At 37.0% G+C, this 17,889-nt stretch overlaps 1 protein-coding gene and 1 long non-coding RNA gene across 6 annotated transcripts in view; one reads left to right on the top strand and one right to left on the bottom strand.

Annotated features, from left to right (window-relative positions):
- The window catches only part of PATJ (PATJ crumbs cell polarity complex component), a 762,329-nt gene that overhangs the window by 554,985 nt on the left and 189,455 nt on the right, over positions 1-17,889 (bottom strand). For all 5 annotated transcript variants that reach the window (XR_014794340.1, XM_084876078.1, XM_084876077.1 and 2 more), the window contains one exon: positions 7,131-7,222. Coding sequence is in view for 4 of the 5 variants with exons in the window: in XM_084876078.1 (XP_084732204.1) it covers positions 7,131-7,222 (92 nt within the window). In the remaining variant the exon portion in view is untranslated. The remainder of the gene's footprint in view (positions 1-7,130; positions 7,223-17,889) is intronic.
- LOC311618492 overlaps positions 1-17,889 on the top strand; it is a 700,613-nt gene that overhangs the window by 50,902 nt on the left and 631,822 nt on the right. The window lies entirely within an intron of this gene.

Consider the following 17,889-nt stretch of genomic DNA (forward strand, 5'->3'; position numbering starts at 1 on the left):
ATACTTTCTAATAGAATTGTAAGATAATGTAAATGTCAAAGCACTAAGGCACAATAGTTAACATTTAATGTCATGGTTCTATGATGTTCAATCTCAGATGCTAAAATTTCCAGGTGCTAAGTACTCAGTTACTCTTAATACATGGATATCAGAGACAACCAATTGATGTTTCTCTTTCACATCGATCAATATTTTTCTCTCTCTCCCCTCCTTCCTCTCTCTAAAAAATAAATTAAATAAATAATTTGCAGTGTCTGACAAAAGAGCAAAACACAAAACATTTCAACTACACCTTGCTCTTTCACTGAAAGGCTTATAAATTATTTAGTAAAAAAACAAATAATAACAATTGCAATTTAATATGAATAGCACAGGAAACAAGTACTGAAGAAATTAAGCAAGAGTCAAGATTTCAGAGCAGTTGAGAGACTCATATGGGTCTACCAGATGGTCCAACAGAGACACCGAAGAGCCTTGAAATTGCAGGCATGTATCTCTACTTCCTTTCTCTCTGCAACTCCTAATAAAGTTTAGTGCTAATGGCAGGCCTCTTCCTCAAAACTTCATATCATATATCCCAGGAATGGTATTTCATTGTGCATGTGAAAAGGGGCATTGCATTCTTTAATGGTTCATGAGAGTCAGAAAGATGGTTTCTTACAGTATTCAAAACAAATGACATACACAGCTGTAATAATCTAATGGTGCTTTCTTAAAGACGGATTGCTTTTCTCCTACAAGAAAATATTCAGATATGCTGGGTATGACATCCAATTCTAAAAACCTGTGGGTTTTTATACACACTTTCTAAGTATGTTTCTCTGTGACACCTTCCCTTAGGATCCCAAACTAGGGTTAAGTTTGTCTCCTGTATGTCCCTATAAGATCATAGCACTTATATCCCTGATTAAGGTACCAGATGGTCTACTCTACCTCTTTCTTCAGGGCAGAGATTGTGTTAGTGACTCTTCAGCCACCAGCACAAGTAGGCACTCAGCAAATACTTGTTGCATAAATGCATGAATATTTCTTTAGGAAAGTAAAACTCATGATTGTGCCCACCATCTTTTCTCCTATTTATCAAAACTAGATATAAGGAATCAAAAGCAGAGCACAAAAAGGATTTTAAAAGCAGGCATTCATTCTCTTTGCTTATTTAGATAGACTTCTCTCAGATAGGTCTCAGTCACATTAATTTCAAATCAATGTCATCTTTTAGGGATATGGCCAGAGAGTGATGGGGCACACTCCATTTTTAATTATAAAACCAAGACATATGTTTAATTGATACAGTAAAGTGGATCCCACAGTGAGTCCACTTTTACTCAAGAGGACTTGACAGCCAGCGCTAAATTTAAGGGTTTCAGTTTTATTTGGCCTCCTTAAGCCACAGGAGTTTTTTACTCAGTACATGTTTTCCACATGTGATTAAGTAATGGAGAGTGAGTGGTTATACATGACATTTAATTTTTGATAGTGGGGGAGTATGTGACAAGAGCTGCAGGTAGGATCATTAATCTCTTTGGATCCCTACACTGACAAACACAGAAACACAGAAACTCCTTCTTCATCGCATTAATAGAGCTCTCTTGTACTTAAGTTGGTGTGCTTGTGTAGAGAGGATATGTTGAGTAGGAAAACTCACAGAACTATAAGTGAGGTGCACAGTAAGAACTCAGATTGTAATATACCTCTGGATGATCCAGAGTAGAAAAATTTAGTATATCAAGGTCTCTATGTGGTTTAGGGCACAATTGCATGATTACAGGATTGTCTAAAATCTAATGATGTAGGGGACAAAGTGGGATGTGTGTGAGTGATTATGTGAATCATATATACATAATGGTGACTAATTTTTATTAATAACTCACAGACACTTTGTGAACTATAGATCAATTAGTATCTGAATAAATATGAGTGTTAAAAGAATATGACAAGGACATGATCACACAAATGTACGTTACTATAGATTAAAGGCCCTGGTTAATCAATATGCTGCCTGCAGCATATTTAACAGCTTGCTGTGATTACTTTACTATTAATCATACTCTTAAATTTGTGGCCAGTTCCCAATTTTATCACAATTGTCAATAAATTTAAAAAATTTACCAAGGTATAAAAGCCAAAAATTTCTATTTATTGGAAATTCATAGAGAATCAATAATTTCAACTATGGAAGAAAATATTGTAAAACAGTAGCACTAACTTTAAAGAAATTCAATGTATAAAAATTAGTTTTTAAAGTAATAATATATAACACAATACATGTTATGCAGTTTATAAGTATAATTATATCAGTTGTGCCAAGATGATTTAAGTTTTACTTCCTGAAACTTGATAACAAGTCAATATCTAACTGCTCCAATTTAATGGTTCCCTAAAGGCAAATTGGGGTTCTTGAAACAATAGAGTGAAAGCAATAATACATAGGCAGAAATTGAAAGATGTATCTACATGGTTAATGAACTGAACAATCAGCCTGAAGGAGACAGGGTGATATATATGTTGATAGCATCTGAAATGCACAGGTTACCACACAAGAATAGAGCACCAATCTGCCATTATGCTTCCATCGCTGATGTACAGAGCTGATGAGCAATATCATATTTTCTTGATTCCCTTGAATGCTTTAACTTTTGACACTAGTTGATAATAGAAACTAATATATTTTATTAACATGAAGATTAAGGCATGCTAATTAGATTCCTCTTTATAGATTACTCAAACAGCACTCTACTAAAAAACAACAACAAAAAAAGCGTCCTCTCCTTTGTAGAATATCAGGCCCTTATTAAAAGGAAAAGAAGACGAAGAAGGAGGAAGAGGAGAAGGAGGAGGAGAAACAGCAGCAGCTGACAGAGAACTAAAAGATGTTTTAGGCTGGTTTGGTTCATGTCTCTTATTCTAACACTTACTAGGAATGGTTTGATATAATGTCCATAGCTATCTCTCTCAGTGTTTAAACATTATCATGTTAATGAAGGCATTTTAAAACTGTGAATGTGCTGCACTTAAAAAAATAGTCAAGATTCTGAAATTAGATCACATACATAAGGGGAGCGATTCTTCTTTGCTTCTTCTTTCCTTCTCTAAGACTTCTTTTCTTTTACTTCCTTCCTCCCACTCTTCTCATTTTTCTGCCATCATCACAATCATTATCATTATCATTGTCGTCATCATCATCATCATCACCACTACTATGGCAGTGAATGCTGTTGAGCCCATATGCCAGGCAATTCACATATATAAATATATTAGACAATTCATGAGATTGCTATAGATTTTACAGATCAGGAAAGTGACCAGGCTCACACAGCCCAAGCATTAAATCCAGTTTCAAACCTAGCTAGGTGAATATAGTTGTTTTTTAATTACTTATAAAGTCTTATAGTTCAATCTTGCTTTAGAAAAGAATTCATCACTTTAGTAAAGAGTTTTCTGTCAAATGAATAGTTTCTTCTTTTATGAAAACTGAAGTATTAATTAATAAAATGTTGGCATACAAATTATCAGAGCTATATACGGAATCACACAAAAAGTTGTTAGCAGTGTATACATAACTCTTAATTAAATTTAAGTTCATTTTCCTGTATAGTCTAAAAGTGGCTAGATTGTTCAGAATTATGACTACATCTTTTTTCTCCCTATAATATATAGAGCTTCCTATATATAGAGCCCATTATGTATTAGGACTTATATGCAAGAAATGTCCATATTTAGGTATGTATTTTGAATGTACATTGATACTTCTAAATTGCTTAAAATACTTCTAGTCAATAAATATGTAACATCCTCAATTATGCTTTACCATTAATTTACTGAACAAATTCTTTCCTTGATATTGATCCATTCTGAATAATCAAAACTGAAATCATCAGACACTAAATCAATAGGGCTTTATTACTATTTTTAAAATTCTGCTCAGCTTTCTCCTCTGTATTCTACACAACTTCAAGTCATTTAATCTTTCTTTCTTGAAGGAGGGGGGGTTCTATTTCTCAACTACTTAATTGCATCAAATGATTTCTCTTGGATCCTAGTCAATTTTCTTTTTGCTCGCTTTAAAATGGGATGGCCCACGATGGGTAACAAAGGCACAAATGCTACAGAGGCAACAGGAGCATTAACATTAGCACTGCAGCAGTCTCCAGCCTGTGTTGAGCACTTCAGCGCAGTCACCATTGAGTGCTGTGTAAGTCTTCTCATGCATTCCTCATACAACTTTACGCAAAGTTTTTAAGGCTAAGTGGTTTGAATTCTTTACTTGTATGGACTTCTCTCAATGGACATCCTAAACTTTTTTTTTTTAAATACATTTTATTGATTTTATACAGAGAGGAATTGAGAGGGACAGAGAGTTAGAAACATCGATGAGAGAGAAACACCGACCAGCTGCCTCTTGCACACCCCCTACTGGGGATGTGCCCGCAATCAAGGTACATGCCCTTGACCGGAATCAAACCCAGGACCTTTCAGTCCGCAGGCCGATGCTCTGTCCACTGAGCCAAACCAGTCCTGCCCTAAACTTTTTTTAATTTTATTATTATTGATTTTTAGACAGAGGAAGAGGGAAAGGAAGAGTGAAACATCAATGTGAGAGGGAAACATCAATTAGCTGCCTCCTACACATGCCCCAAATGGGCACACACCCCAATTTGTGATGGAACCCAAAATCCAGGCATGTTCCCTGAGCCTACACTTTGTGGTGTATGGGATGATGCTCCAACCAACTGAGCCACACTAGCCAGGACCTAAACTCTTTTTTCTAAATTAATATTTTTTTAACTTTTCAACTACAGTTCACTTTCAACATTACTTTTAACTGGTCTCAGGTGTACAGCACCATGGCCAGCCAATCATACACGTCACAAAGTGTTCCGCCCACTTGTCCCATGATTCCAAACTCCAGAGTGGCTGAACATTCCTCAAGCTGTTCCTCTTTTCACCATCTAAGTTTAATTTTGTAACCTCTGGCAATAGGAAGGGCAAAGAAATTCAAACAGAAGACCTGTGACTAACAGAGTAAATCAAGGTGAGTAAGTCAGAAAAGGTCACCTCAACACACAAAGACATACAAACAGAAGAAAGGTTTTCCCACTGGAAACAAGAGTAAAAAACTGGAAGACCAGAAAATGCTAGTGAGTGGGAGAAAAAGTTGCCAATGTAGGATTTCTTTCGAAGCAAAGCAATAACACCCCCTGAGGTTGAAGTGATGGTGTGGGAAGGAATATTTTAATCACCTACAGTAGTGCCCATATCTGGGAATAAAATTACCCTTTAATCCCACCAGTCCCCTGGGATTAGATAGGTCTTACTGACAGGTAAGAGAAAAGGAAGAAGAAGAATAATCACCATCATAAAATACTTGTTTCAGTTAACACTCTTTCATTCTTTGCTCTATGCTAGACACTCTACGGCAGCGTTTTTCAACCGCTGTTCCGCGGCGAGATGTTGCCTGGTGTGCCGTAGGTGCAGACAAGACAAGAATTTTATAATTTTTCACTATTTTGTTTACTTAATATTTCATAATAAAGTAATTATAAAATACTTTCTTTGTGTTTATTTGATTCCTATTCAAGAGAATTACTTTATATATAGTCAATATAGGCACAGAGTTAAATTTTTTAACATTTTCTAATGGTGGTGTGCCTCGTGATTTTTTTCATGAAACAAGTGTGCCTTTGCCCAAAAAAGGTTGAAAAACACTGCTCTACGGAACATTTCAAATTTTTGAAATATCACAATGAGGCAGATGTTTTATTATTTCCATTTTACAAATAACTGAGGCTCAGAAGGAAGAGAAACAGAGCAACAGTTAACATACAGGGTTATCCAGCCATGAAGACAGAAGAGACACAATTCAGAGATGGAAGATGCTGACGACGCCTCAGCATACCAGCAGACAGAAGCTGCGGGTTGCTGAAGGATGCCCAGGACCAAACCAGAGATGGGCGGACCTGCATTACCACCATTTGTCCACCAACCAGATCTGAAATATCATGGCTGGCATGTACACATAAGGAACTATCTGGCATTGAAATTGGGATGCAAAAGAACTGTTGGCCCAGAAAGGAATTCACTACAGACTGATTCATTTGCCTCTCAGCATAACCATTATGGCTTGTTGCAGTTTAGGTTTTTACAAGGGTATTTCTTGGATCACATGATCTCACACATCTAGAGAAAATAATGAACAGCATAAACAGACTCAGAGAAAGAGAACCTGCAATCAGACTCTCAAACCTCAGAGGGAAAGTAGGGGAAGGTGGGGGTAAAGGGGAAGAGATCAACCAAAGGACTTGTGTGCATACATACGGGCCTAGCCAGTGGCCATGGACAATGGAAGTTGGGGGGGGGAAGCATATCTAGGGAGGGGTTTGGGATGGGAATAGGGGAATAAGGACAATTATGTGAGACCATAATCAATTAAAAATAATCAATAAAATATATTTAAAAAACAAACAAACAAACAAACAAAAAAACAGGGTTAGTATGTCACCCAAAAATAATTCAGATTTATCTGTCATCTTAGACCAATAACAGAGAATCAAAGCTCTTTTCACTGCTGATGAGGCAATGGTAGCTACCACCAATGAGAACTCCCTCATCTGATTCACTTTTGTCAAAAAGGCTCAGTCAGCTATCAGGCAAGGTGTAGGTACATATGAAGCCCCAAACACTATGTAGCTCTAGACAGCAGAATTTCCCTCTGGATTTCTCACCAGTACTGCTAATATGAAGCTTCCATAGCTTCCTGGGTACTGTTTTCTTGTCTATTCATTGATGTAGACATTAATGAGTCAGCACCTATACCAAATGATTGTGACAGAAGGAGGAGAAGCTAGAAGATGCTATTGTATTTGTAGAGAAGGAATCATATCCAGGAAGGGAAGAATTTTTAAAAACTGAAATACAAATACTAGTTTCAACTATCAATACTATCATGTGAAACAAATAACAAGACAGCCACATACTCAAAACAAACTAGACTTTTCCTACAGTGACAGTTACAAAAGGAAAATGTATTTATAATACATTGATTTTGTTAAACAAACCAAAGGAAAAAAAATCTTACATAGATAATAACATTTCCTGACGAGAGCTCAGATTTTCTGATATATCTATCTCACCTGATGAAAACCAGTTTGATCTTGGATGGGGCAGTCTTAATAATGGCAGATGCATTCTGGTGACTTCTTCCATACAGAATCTGATTGTTTATCTGTTTGGGACAAAATAAAAAGTGTACTTGTAAACCATGCAATATGTACATTTTGTATAAAAATATATGTATATACAATAGTTATATGTTATCCAAGAATATATCTACATACATGGAGTTAAACAATAAAGTCCATTCATTTTTTAAAATATACTTTATTGATTTTTTACAGAGAGAAAGAGAGAGGGATAGAGAGTTAGAAACATCAGTGAGAGAGAATCATTAATCAGCTGCCTCTTGCACACCCCCTATTGGGGATGTGCCCAAAACCAAGGTACATGCCCTTGACCAGAATCGAACCTGGAATCTTTCAGTCCACAGGCCGACGCTCTACCTACTGTGCAAAACCGGTTTCGGCTCCATTCATTTTTTTAAGTGGCTACATGTAGGATTATTTTGTGCCAAAAATCTTAATATTCTTTGTAGTATGGATTTAAACACTAATTCTAAACAGCTATTAAAATATCTTAAATCAGCCGGGACCGGTTTGGCTCAGTGGATGGATCGTCGGCCTGCGGACTGAAAGGTCCCGGGTTCTATTCCGGGCAGGGGGATGTACCTTGGTTGCGGGCACCTCCCCAGTAGGGGGTGCGCAAGAGGCAGCTGATCGATGATTCTCTCTCATCGATGTTTCTAACTCTCTATCTCTCTCTTCCTCTCTGTGAAAAATCAATAAAATATATTTAAAAAAATAATAAAATATCTTAAATCAGTTATGAATGAAGTTAATAGAACACAGTCCTTACCCTTTTGCTAAATATCAAGACAGCAATAGTTGAGCTAGATGCAAAAAGTTTATGATGTATATTTCATTACCTACAGCTTCTCCAGATTCTTAAAAAATGTAGAAAACAGACCAAACGGTGGTATTCACCAGTGCTCTGGAGTGCCCATTAAATATCATGCCATAAACATGTCAAGATTATTACATAGCATAAATTTTATTACTCCAGAGGAGGTAAATATTATATCTCCATTTTTAATTAAATTTTAGATCAATTGTACAGAAACATTTTACTGTAAACAATCAGTAATCCAACTGCTTTTATCCAAGATGCGATGGGATTTTTAACTTGATAGAATTCACATAAATATGACCTAAAAACATTTATATTCTAAATTTTTTCATTCCAGATTTTCCTATTGATAAACTATGCTGATAGCCAATAATCAATTTTTTATTTCACCCATTGCTAATAGTTCAGTTTAGGCTTTTCTTTTTCTTTTTTTAGTATGTTTTTATTGATTTTTTTGAGAAAGACAAAAGGAGAGGAAAACACAGAAGCATCAAAATCCATAGGCTGCCTCCTGCACGCCCTGCACTGGGGGTAGAGCCCACAACCTAGGCATGTGCTCCAACTGGGAATCAAACCTTTGACCTCTCGCCAGGACCGGTTTGGCTCAATGGATAGAGCGTCGGCTTGGGGACTGAAAGGTCCCGGGTTCGATTCTGGTTGCGGGCATATCCCCAGTAGGGGGTGTGCAAGAGGCAGCTGATCGATGACTCTCTCATCGATGTTTCTAACTCTCTCTCTCTCCCACTTCCTCTCTGTATAAAATCAATAAAATATATTAAAAAACAAACAAACAAACAAAAAAAACCCTTTGACCTCTTGTTGCTCTGGACCATGTTTAACCAACTGAGCCACACCAGTTGGGTCAGTTTTGGCTTTTCTCCTCCTGTTTTTAACAAGAAATTATCAAGTTTATCAGAGCCTTGATAATTTCTACTACTAAAGGGATGCATATATAGTCTATTACATAAGGGATAGAAAAAAAGGGATTTTATACTTTATCAGTAATTAGCATCTAATTTGTCCTTGATAGCTCTGAAATTTTGCATATGAAGACACACCTGAAAAAGGTATCATTTTTGTTACAACAACTATAATGAGAAAGTGTATGAAAGGTATAGAAGTGAACAAAGTTCAAAGAATGGAATGAAAAAATATATATTTAAAATACATTTTTATTGATTTCAGAGAGAAAGAGAGAGAGAGAGAGAGGGAGAGAAACATCGATGATGAGAGAGAATCATGGATTGGCTGCCTCCTGTACATCCCACACTGGGGATTGAGCCTGCAACCCAGGCATGTGCCCCGATCGGGAATCAAATTGTGACCTCCTGGTTCATAGGTTGATGCTCAACCCTTGAGCCATGCCAGCTAGGCAAAATATAGTATTTTTAACTGTTAAAATGAAGTTCATCCATCACCTTGACGTAGTAGCTGGAATTCATATCAAAGGTTGCTGCAAAGACTAAACTTGAACTACTTCTTCAATATGTCTCTTATTCTATCAACATTTATTTTTCACCAAGATAATTAATATCCCAGAAGTTCACTGATTTGGAGTGTCATTTTTCTGCACCTTTGTTTCCTCTTCTTTAAAAGAAATCCAAGCACCTACTTCATAAAACTATTGAGAGAATTTAATGAGATAAATTAAAGAATTTTATTTATAGTAATCATTTTAAAATTTAACTCTTTATTGTTTAAAGTATGTCTTTTTCCTCCATTGACTTCTCCCCACTCATTCCCCTCTCCCCCAGCACATGCCCTCACCCCGCTACTGCCTGTGTCCATGAGTTTGGCTTATATGCATACATACAAGTCCTTTGGTTGATCTCTCACCCTTCTCTCCCATGCCTTTCCTCTGAGGTTGCATAATCTTGATTACCTAAAAGATTTTTAAATTTTTATGTATTTAAAACTACTTGTTTTTTTTCTGTTAAAGTTTCCACCCTTTTAATATAATTTATTAAGAAATGTGCCCACCCTTCGTATAATACAATAATAGATATGTGCCATTATACATTTGTCCAAACCTACAGAATGTACAAGACTAAGAATCAACTCTAATGTGAAGTATGGACTTTGGGTGATTATGACATGAAATGATATGTCAATGGAGGCTCATCAGTTGTAGTAAATGTACTACTCTTCTGGAGGGGGATATTGATAATGGGAGAGGCTGTGAATGTGTGTAACTTCTTCTCAATTTTGCTTTTCTAAAAAAAATAAAATCTCTTTTAAAAAAGTGCCCACCCTCTAGATTACATATTTTTCTTCATGGTCTTAATTGTCTCCTTTAAAAAATTTTTTCTTGTATTTACATCTTACCTAGCTTAGTTATAAGGGAAATGGTTAAATAAATCAGGTAGTCATTAAAAATAAAGTGAAAAAGCATACTTAGTGACAGGAAATATCCAAAATGTATTAAAGGGCAAAACCTAGTTACAAAATAGAATGTCCAGAATAATCACTTTTGCTTTGCTAACCATATTTTTCAATATCTTTACTACAAATAAAGATCTTTACATCACAATTTTAAAATGAGATGATGCATGGAATCTGCTTGATTCAATGACTGGCATTCAGGTAATTATTTTCAAGTGTCTTCACTATGCCTGGCCTCTGCTTTCAGAAAGTCTTTCCTAAACCTTGATCTATCAAACCCTCCAGGCTTTGAGTTTTATGGCACCAGGTTTATAATAATTTTTCTTATTGCACTTACACCCTTACCCTACCCGACCTGGTAAAGTCAATACTTCTGGGTGGTCAGCATTAAACAGGCACACAACATTTTATTGAACTGAGCTATACTCCTTGAGGCCAGGAACCAGTGTCTTCTTGGTATTCGCCAGCTTGTCATGCATAACTTGTATACAGTGGTGCTCAATGAAGACGTGGTCACACAGCCATAATTGGAAGTGGCACTTTCATTAATCAACTGCTAGTACACTTTCTCTGAGGTGGTCTCTAGCCTTCACAGTGACTGAAAGGTCCCAGGTTCGATTTTTTTAATACTTATAAAGTATTAAAAGACTTGAGCTATTTCACATTTATGGATATGCCTGCTTTTTAGCTGTGGTCCTCCATTTTGATAGACTAGGATACATATTATAGTAGTATTATTTTTTATTTTTATTTTTATTTTTAAATATGTTTTATTGATTTTGTACAGAGAGGATGGGAGAGAGATAGAAAGCTAGAAACATCGATGAGAGAGTCATCGATCAGCTGCCTCTTGCACACCCCCTACTGGGGATATGCCCGCAACCAAGGTACATGCCCTTGACTGGAATCGAACTCGGGTCCCTTCAGTCCCCAAGCCGACGCTCTATCCATTGAGCCAAACCGGTCTCAGCCATAGTAGTATTATTTTAAGAGGAAAGCGTTAGAGCCCAAATGAAGAGAGCAGGTCGTTAATTTTAATTCACGTAAAAGAAAATCTAAATGCCTTAAAGACAAAAGAAAGCCTTATGTCTTTCTGAGTACAGTTTCTGAATGTGCAGAGGCTGTGGCGGGGGGGGGGGGGGAAGCATGTTGCTTGCTTTTTGTCCAGGACCAACGACTGCCGCGCTTACTGCTAAGGTAACTGCTTTCTGCCAAGGCTCAAAGGCTCTTCAGTGGGAGACTGGGAACAAAACTATTAGAAACTTGGGGCAGAATGAAACCTGATTTAACTGAATTAAATGAAAAAAAAAAAAAAGCATATCTCTGTATTAAAAACGTCTAAAACAAAGCCCCTTTTCTGGCCTCAGAAATGACAGCAGCTCTGAGAGGAAGATCTCATGTTTCATTAGATCTTATTCAATATAAAACAATTTCACCATTCAAATAAAAAGTATATAGCTTCCAACTATAAAAGAAGCTTTTATATTTCTTCATCACCAAAGGAAATACACTCCAAATAATACTTTTTGTGCATAATTAACTTGAGACTGTCACTCTATTTCTGAGAAGTGGCTGTTCTTGAGGGCATTATTCTTTTTTTAAAAAAAATATATTTTATTGATTTTTCTTACAGAGAGGAAGGGAGAGGGATAGAGAGCTAGAAACGTCGATGAGAGAGAAATATCGACCAGCTGCCTCTTGCACACCCCCTACTGGGGATGTGCCCACAACCAAGGTACATGCCCTTGACTGGAATAGAACCTGGGACCTTTCAGTCCGCAGACCGACGCCCTACTGCGGAGCCAAACCGGTTTCGGCGAGGGCATTATTCTTTAAACAGCAGATGTAGGTCATCTTCTAAGTTTAGCACAGGCAAAAAGAAGAAGAAGAAGAAGAAGAAGGAGGAGGAGGAGGAGGAGGAGGAGGAGGAGGAGGAGGAGGAGGAGGAGGAGGAGGAGGAGAAGGAGAAGGAGGAGGAGAAAGAGGAGAAGGAGGAGGAGGAGAAGGAGAAGGAGAAGGAGAAGGAGGAGGAGAAAGAGGAGAAGGAGGAGGAGGAGGAGGAGGAGGAGGAGGAGGAGGAGGAGGAGGAGGAGAAGAGAAGGAGGAGGAAGAATTCTACACCTCTCAGAAGTCTTTCAGGTAAATTCTAACTAATAATGGCTATTGTTTACTGAGTTTACTCTGTGCTAAACACTGCTACAATCTTCATGCACAATATCTCATTTAAAGTTCACAACAACTGGGAAGCTATGTACTTTCACCAGAAGAGGAAACTGGAACTCCAAGAGCTTGAAGAATTTGTCCAAGGTGATGTTGCTACTAGTTTAAAAGCAGAGAATCCTCAGGCATGCTTAGATGTCACTTCATGTGTACGGTACCCATAAAAATCAGATGATTTGGAGAGGTCATCTTTATAAAGTTGTCTTTTAAATAATCTCTGAGCAGGAACAGGAGGATGCTTAGTCATCTAGCATCTTAGAACTGAATATTTCAAAGTGTTCAGAATCAAGTACTTCACCATCATGCAGAGGGGAAATGCCTGATTATTGACTGTGAGGCTTTTAAAGTCCCAAATGCACTGTGGAGTCCCAATAAGACAGCACCTTTCTCTTTTCAAATGAACTGCACCCTGAACAAGGATATATACTTAATACACTTCTAATATACTTAATACACTTAATATGATATATCATTTGAGGGTAAATACTGCTCCCATCCTTTAAGAATATGAGGGATCATATTACCTAGAAATTGGAATAACATTACTTTCTATTTATTTTAGTAATCTGATAAGTAGAAAAACTAGGTCCAAAGTCTCTCCTTTCAAAGGTGACTCCGTGATATAAGGAAATAATAATACACTATTCAGAGATGGCCTTACCTTTAATATTATCTCATAATGGTGAGAAAAACTATCCTTAATTCTGATTTAGTATTCTCTTTCTACCCAAATAATCTATTTTCTTAAAATCTGAGATCAAGAACTCTTCCATTCAAGGGTAAACATATATCCTAAATTTTCTGGAGTAGCCCAGTTTGTACACGTTGTTTCAATTATTAATAGCACTCTCTCTCAAAAGCAACCTAGTGTAACGGCAAAGAAACTGCATTTCTTCAATACAACCTTTTCTCCTTTCTTTCCTTTTCATTCAAACTGGCCTCACCCAGCACCCTGATGCACCATCTCCCTCTCCCTTGCACATCCACTCCCTCAGTTATTACTAAGCCCCCAGAACAATGAGGTTCTGGTCAGCATCAAAACCTTAAGAACAAAACCTCGTGTCTACTGACCCCAGAGATAGAGTTTCAGTCAAACTAGAGATAACATCTAGGCCTCAGTGGTGTTTAAGCTCCAGGCCCAGAAAAGCGGAAGGCCCCACTGACCACACCCTTGGGAAACCAGACAGGTGACACCCTGGCTGACATCAGGACCAGATGCACTGATCAACTACCCCTACCCTAGCACTGATCCTAGCTGTGACCCTAACTCCATTAGTGACCATGCCTAACAATTTCCCCCTATTTAACCCATCCCCTAGAAGCCATCGGGGAGCTCGGTCTTTGAACACGAGCTCACCTGCGACTCTAGGTTTGGTGCCATTCCCTTAACATCAAACCTTTACTTTATTGGCAGCAAACTCCTGTTAGGATTTGATTGGTCTTTGATGTGCACAGGTGAACAAACCCCCTTTAGTTCGGTCACACTAGTTTAGATGATAAAGTATATCTTCCTCTCACATTCATCAAGCCATGATGATGGAAAGTGTATTTTATGTGATTCATTGCACTCAATGAAACAATCAGATCAGACGGGGGATCTCGGCCAGCACACAATCACTTCTCTTTACAAGGGATGGTCCTTCAAACCTTCCTATCACAAATACTATCCATAACGGTGGGCCACACAAGTTTGCATTGTCAGGACCCTCCAGGCTGAATATTGACTTGGGCAATCAAGAATCTCTCTGAAATGTCATTCAGGAGCAAATTCTAGCACTTCTAGACACTGAAGACAATAGCCCCACATGAGAAACACCTTATCTGTAAAACTTAAGTCATAGTGAGACATTTCCCCCTCATGGGTTGGTTTTTGTCACAGTAGTAAAACAAGACAACAGAAACAAAAACAAAGCCACAGTGATTTGAAGTAAACCCTCTAGATTATTCAAGTATAAGAGATGGGATACTTAATTGCTATATTTTACAGAAGAAGTAGAATTAATCTGGTAAAGATTCAATAAAAGTAAATGGATATAAATCCTTTTGTTATTCTACATAAACTTTCACTTTAGAGGATTTTTTTTTCATGAGATTTGTTTAAATAAAATTAATTATGCAAAAATATCATGGAGAGATAGGTTTTCAACTAGGTACTCTTAGTTGGTCTTAGACTCTATAGCAGCGGTTCTCAACCTGCTGTGACCCACAGGTTGAGAACCGCCAGCAGGGTCACCTAAGACCATCGGAAAACACAGATATTTACATTACGATTCATAACAGTAGCAAAATTACAGTTATGAAGTAGCAACAAAAATAGTTTTATGGTTGGGGGTCACCACAACATGAGGAACTGTATTAAAGGGTTGCAGCATTAAAAAGGTTGAGAACCACTGCAGTAGAGGAATGCATCATTACCTCATTATACAGATAGAGAAATTGAGGCTTAGTGAGTTTAAGAAATTTGACCAATATAACATATCTAAAGCCAATATTCATAGCCAAATCTGTTGGAATCCAAAAGCCTTTCTTGTTAATAATGAGAAACATTTCTAAGGGTATTTATCTGGGGTGGGGAGAAAAGCCATAGTATAGCACAATTTAATTATATGGAATTTTAAATCCAATTAATAAAGCTTCTCAAAATAGAATCCCCAGACCAAGAAATCTATATATATAAAAGCCTAAGCAGCCAAATGACCAAACAACCTGTCACTATGACACGCATTGACCACGTGAGGGCAGACGCTCAATGCAGGAGCTGCCCCCCTGGTGGTCAGTGTGCTCCCACAGCCAACCTCCCATGAGCAGCTCCTGTTTTAGTTTTATAGATGGGAGAACCGAAGGGAAGTAATGGACACCAAAGCCATGGATAAAACAGAGAAGATGACTAAAATTTACATGAAAACACAATTTCTCTAGAATGAAGAATATCATATTAAAAATTTCTCAAAAAGACAAAATAAATAATAATAAGCTCCAATATCTTAATACTTTGAGCAAAGGAGCAGGTTTTGAGGACTAAGTTTAATAGATGCAGCTTCAATGTAATCTATTTCTTATGCAGTACACTGTTCCCAAAGGAACCCATTCATTTAAAAAGCTTAAGCATGAAAGATTTATTTTCTCTCAGGCAAAACCAATTAAATTGAAATACCTTCTAAAGGCAAAGTAATAGTAATATGTAGTTCACATCTTTCTAAATTTGATATGTTGGGAAAATAGTAAGATATTCTTTTGACTCTTAAATGCTGACAATTTTGAAAAATATTGACTTCAAGGAAGTGAGCAGAGAAATATGATTGTGCTACTGATTTTTAGAGTTTCCCTGGAAGTTGGTCCAATTGCTATAGGTTGGTTCACTGACCAAATTAAATAGGTGCCTGTAGACAGTTTCCTATTACCTTCAGGGCACAGGAAGGAATAAATAACGGAAGGCAGAAATATCTACCTCTGAACAGCTCATTAATATTGCAGGGGAGTCAGGTTTTTCCGAGGAGGCTGAGGCATTACAGCCTAATTCTATTAATGGTATTGTTAGTCACATAAATAAACAGAAGTCAGGTGACCTGACCTAGAATTCCTTCTTCCAAGAACATCATCAGCACATGTTATGAGTTAAGACATTCCTCAAACTGGTAATGCCCAGTTCAATGTTTGCTTATTTCATACTAACAATCAGATTAGCGCTCTACTCTAATTTCCTCTAATATTGGGAGTTTTTGCTCTTGCTTTCCAAATATTTTCCTTCCCTCTCTCTCCTTAATAAAAATAATAATAAAATAAATAAAATATTTTTCTTGCTGCTTCTGTAGACATAGCCACAAACCCCATCCGTATGTGTGTATGTGTGTGTGTGTGTGTGTGTGTGTGTGTTTTCTTTTTTAACATTAACTCTGTCAGTGAATCAATCCTAGAGAGGCAGGATTACATCACATGTATTTGTTAACTTTCAAAACACATCTCATATAGAGTCTGGCAGTGCCACACTACTCTGCATGACAGCATGATAATTACACAAAGACATATACACCAGTATGCTAAGGTATTATTCCACTCAATAAAAAGGTCAGTGCAATAGGATTCTGTGGTTTTTTTTTATATTAATCATAAAATCTATGTTTGCACAGATGTATATGACTCGGCATGAGACAAATAGGAAAAATGTTAACAATGGTGATTGCTGGAGGAGGAGTATCACAAAGGTGAAAGAGAAAAGATGATTACTTTCACCTGCACAATAATTTTGTTATGATCATATGCTACTCTAAGAACATGTGAAAAGTATAAACTATAAATTAAAAAATAGAAAAACAGCAGTGAGAAACAATGCCTTATGACAACTCAGTATGTTAGGGAATCAGTTAGAATTAAAACCTATTTGCTAACTGAATACTTGGGAATTACAGCCAGAAACATAAATAAGGATGGCCAATAAAATTCAGAGAGTCTAAACAATTTTAAATTATAATATATAAATATTATGAAAACGCGTGACCCTTTAGTCCTCTAGCTGACGTGAAACTGGCCAGAGCCAAAATAAAGCACTTTAAACATAATGCTGTGAGGGGAAAGTCCCGTACTGAATCACAGAGAGACATTTCCAACCACACATTCCGTAGCAACAAGGAAGATGTGCAGCTTAGATGTCCGTGGAGCTAACAGAAACCATTGCATACAAAGCAATTGTGTTGGCAACCGCATTACTTGGTAGTTCTGAAGTGCTATTAGGCATTTTACATCCGAACATGAGTATGTGTTACCTATATGTGATTACTTTTATTGTATTTCAGTTATATTTTGAAATATATATTTGGCAGAGTAGGAAATTGGGATAGGGTTAACATAATGTATAATTTTTCCTGACTTAAAATAATGAGAAATAGACTCGTGGTGACTGTTTTGGATGGAACATCTGATTTTCAGGTTGGAATACTGATTTTATGCTTGTATCTTAAAAACTATAATTAAAACACACATTCACAACCACATTTAAAAAAAAATAAATTTGAGCAGTTGTTTGATATTGTTAGTAAGTCAAACTTGGAATAAGAATCTTATTAAAACTTCTACTTTAGCCCTAGACAGTTTGTTTCAGTGGATAGAGGGCTTGTGGACTGAAGGGTCCCAGGTTTGATTCTGGTTGTGGGCTCGATCCTTAGAAGGAGGCATGTAGGAGGCAGCCGATCAATGGTTCTTTCTCATCATTGATATTCCTATCTCTCTCTCTCCCTCTCTCTTCCTCTCTGAAATCAATAAAAATATATTTAA

The sequence above is a fragment of the Pipistrellus hanaki genome (assembly GCF_964339955.1).
Source record: "Pipistrellus hanaki genome assembly, chromosome: 2".
Taxonomy (NCBI): Eukaryota; Metazoa; Chordata; class Mammalia; order Chiroptera; family Vespertilionidae; genus Pipistrellus; species Pipistrellus hanaki.